The sequence below is a fragment of the Rhea americana genome, unplaced genomic scaffold, assembly GCF_003343005.1.
Source record: "Rhea americana isolate MKP2758 unplaced genomic scaffold, rheAme1 scaffold_2, whole genome shotgun sequence".
Taxonomy (NCBI): Eukaryota; Metazoa; Chordata; class Aves; order Rheiformes; family Rheidae; genus Rhea; species Rhea americana.
In genome coordinates, this window is record NW_028186149.1 from 906,527 (window position 1) to 910,331 (window position 3,805).

Genomic DNA, 3,805 nt, shown 5'->3' on the forward strand with positions numbered 1-3,805 from the left:
CTTCCCGTCCGCGCGGGTCGGGGGTCCGCGCGCCGGGCGTTGCCGGCGGCCTCGCCGCGGAGCGGAGCGGAGCCGCGCGGCGCGGCGGTTGGGGGCGGCTCGCGCGCGCCTTCTCCACGCAGCCGGCGGGTGGAATTGCCGCGAGCGGGAAACCCCCCTTGCTCGCTCTTTATTTATAATTCCCCCTCTGCGTAGCAGCACGTCTTGGCCCTCGCTCAGCGGTATTTTGCAACTAGAGTTTAACCAAAATAGTCCGTTCTGACCTCACTGCGGGGGTTATGTTACCAGTACGTTCGGTCTTTCAGGAGTAAGGAACTGATCAACAAGGATTAAATAAACACGTTTATAATGATCGACTTTCACTTCACCACTCCCAGTATTTTTTTTTTTTTTTTGCCCTTTTTTTCCCCCTTTCAGTTAACGCTCTGGAAGGGGAAACCGGCTCCTTCCGCCCGCAAGCCCGCTCGGGGCCCGCAAGCCCGCTCGGGGCCCGCCCGGGGGGCGCGGGGCTGCTGTATGCCGTACCGGGATTACCGCCTCGCCCGGGTGGGCGGCCACAGCACCAGCGTACTGACAGCAGCAGGGTTGCGAGGCTTTCGAAGAGCTGCTGTAAGCGCGAGGTGCTGACAGAGCCTCCTTTCCTGCCCCTCCCGAGGGTCAGGAAGAGGCCAGGTTTACCTACAGTTGCGTTTTTAATTATCAGTTGAAACCTCACTGTAATATGACTTTGGCTATACATAATGCCTTTTTACAGCGTGGCTGATATATTTTTGGTGTYTTGTACGACACGTGCACGCTTGCACTTCCTCGGAAACTCATGCTCACACGTTTTGCCCGCTGGATGTCTCCCTTCTCTCGGGCGCTGGCCTTGCCGCGTCTTCGTCTTCTCTGAAGATGGAAAGTGGCTCCTGGAAGCAGCAAGATCGCAGCTGCAGCACGTACCACCGTGACACCGTGTATCAAGCCCACGGGTAACTGGAGAGAAGATAATCTTAGCATATTTACATTTCTCTTCTGAGCGGCACGGAAGAGCCAGTGTCCGAGAAAACCACAGGCTGCTGTTCCTTGTTGCTGCCAACAGCTGCCTGTAGCACAGCTCTGCTGATGGGCTGATATGGTTGACAGGACTTCTCTGACAACAGAAAGCGTTTCCTTCGGGGGGACTTCGGTTTTTGCAGGTTCCTTCTTAGACACCTAGTGCCCTGTATTGCAGTAGTTGTGCCACAGTAGAAGACTCAACAAGGAATGCACTCTTAGGCAGGCCTGTGCCAAACTGGAACCATCCATATCATGATCGGTGGATTAGGGCAGCCATAATATTAACATTAATGACAGCAGAACTGGTCATGTTGTGTAATCCAAGCAGAAAWTTTTTCCCTTCCTTTGTCTGGGGAAAGGGAACAGTATTTCCAAGTCACCTTTCTTTTGTCCTGCTAAAACACAAGGTAGGAGTCAAGTTGAGAGGACTAGGCTGTGACTGCATATTTCATCTTGTTTCCCTAGGAAGCCGGTGGATTTAATGGAAAAATAGGTTGAGTAGGTGAAAGAGTGCTACTATTTCTGAAAAGGAGGGTTCCAGAGAAGATGAACAGGCATGATCCATGGCAGCAAAACTGTAATGGGCATAGGGAACCATGGAAGATAGCCACAAAAATGTTTTCAGATATAAGGATTTATGTTCTCCTTTCTCTAAGATTTCCTATTTCAGAAGACTGCAAACTTTACAGAGAAAAAAACATGTCCTTGGTTAATTTAAAAGCCCTTTGATCATCATCTATGACCTTTATTTTAACATGCGACTACTCAGGTTGCAATATGATGCGCAAAGGCAAATCTCCCTTYTTCCCTGCTGTGGAGGTATTTAGATCTCCATAACAAAAGAACACAAGGCATTTGGAATTGCAGGGAGACTGGTAGGGACTACAAAGCTCTGCTAAGCACAGCAATTCTTGGAATGAAAGACACCAAAGTCATAACTACYTCAGACAGCATTTAGCTGTGAGGAACTACTAAATAAAAAGGTGTCAGCTTACCAAAATCAGGTCCTTCATCTTCCTCCCGGATGTTTCACACTTAAGAGCTAAAATCCATACACATTGTGACACCTTGTTCCTATGCAAAAGAATAAATGGCGTTTAATTCCTCCTTTCATTTGCATGTTGACAGCCATTCAGGAAAGCACTTTAAACAGTGTAACTTTGCCCAAATATTTGCATGTGTCTCCATTTCATTTGTAATGCCTATAGCAAAGGTGGTAACCTTTTTTTTTTCTTTTGCATTAATTGCCAAGATAAATATTGAAGTAAGGATGTTTCCGTCTGTAAGAAAGCCACGGTACACAGCAGGTACTGCATGTATAAAGTTGCATTTAAGGATGTTTCTGAAGAGGAACAAATATATTTGTAATGCAACTATTTGCTTATTGAAAGATAACCAGTATCCAATTCTGCAAGCATCTGGATCTCAAAAGCACTACTAGAAGAAGGGTAGTTTTAAGTGACTTGCGCTGAAGGCATACATGTTGAATGCAAGGGAGAACTGGAGTAGGAGCTCTGGATGTTAGTGATGAAGAATTCAGATTACARTTTTCCTTTTTCCGTTTGCTTTTTGAATAAGATTACATGAGTACAAACGTACAAACCACTTGATTTGGAGTCCCATCTCTTGCTCCCATCCCTCCTCAAATCAGTCTAATTTATATGATAGCTAAGGTAAATCCTACATGCATGCTCATAACAAATGCAAATTATTGTAGAAGAGGAGGCTACAACTTAGCATTGTAAATTAGATATGTGAATTTGATATTATAGCACATCATCTCTACTTCAGGAAAGATATTCCATGCTATGGCCCCATAAGGTATTTGTAGCCATCCATCTGTGCCATAGGATCCATAGGCCAGAATTTGGCCCTAATTTGGTGTCCTGTGTGTATTCCTGGTATTTACACCAACTTTACCTGCAGGATTCTTCAGTTCTATTTACTTCTCAGGATAAAATCTGTGATCTTAAATACTCAAAAGTATTAGTAGTGCAGCATTAAGTTGCCTCCCTTGTGCATGCATTATGATGTGGTCTAGTGATACAACAGTAGAATTTTCCATGTGATCTTAGCTTCCTTCAGAGTCACTAGATGAACATCACTCAGTGGATCAAGTGGAGCAGACTGTTGCTGGGTGACTTCCTCATTTGCTGTAGAAGCTGGAGAGCATGGCATGAGGAAGGAAAGACGCTGCAGGAGTGGAATGAATGCTAAACTGAAGAACTGGAATCTAACTTGCTCTTTGCCACAGAATTCCTGCATGCCACTGGGCATGCACATGCCACTGGGCATGCAGGAATTCTGTTATTTAAACCAAGTTATTTAAATCAAAGTTTTTACTAAGGAGACGTGTCTGCCTTAGGTACTTCATGTAGAAGCCTAACTTGCTTTTTCAGCTAGTCGAGGAAAAGAGGCCAGCTCTATTCAGAGCACACAGCCTTCATTTCTCTATGGCTAGACATCTAGCTTGAACTTCGAGATTAAATTAAAGATAGGAAGAGTACCCTGTTCCATAGCATGCTGCTGCTTTTCTGGATGGTCAGCTCAGAATATTTGAAGTGAGATAGGCAGGTGCACTCAACTGAAAAGGAYATCAGCAAGTGTTTTGCTCTGAACACATAAAGCAGTGAATACTCTGGAAGACAATACATGCCTGTCCAGACCTAGTAGAAACTTGATAGTTTGGGCCTTTAGCTCTCTGTGTATCAGATCCAATTAGCATGTAGTTCCCTATTTTGCACAGGTGTAAAAGTGAAACATTCAG

At 45.2% G+C, this 3,805-nt stretch overlaps 1 protein-coding gene across 1 annotated transcript in view; it reads right to left on the reverse strand.

The window, feature by feature from the left end:
- Positions 1-999, reverse strand: part of USP3 (ubiquitin specific peptidase 3) — a 44,023-nt gene extending 43,024 nt beyond the window's left edge. The window contains exons 1-2 of the mRNA XM_085303650.1: positions 753-999; positions 526-678 (exon numbers count right to left, since the gene is read on the reverse strand). Of these exons, the coding sequence (XP_085159776.1) occupies positions 526-678; positions 753-999 (400 nt within the window). The remainder of the gene's footprint in view (positions 1-525; positions 679-752) is intronic.
- Between the last annotated feature and the right edge of the window lie 2,806 nt (positions 1,000-3,805).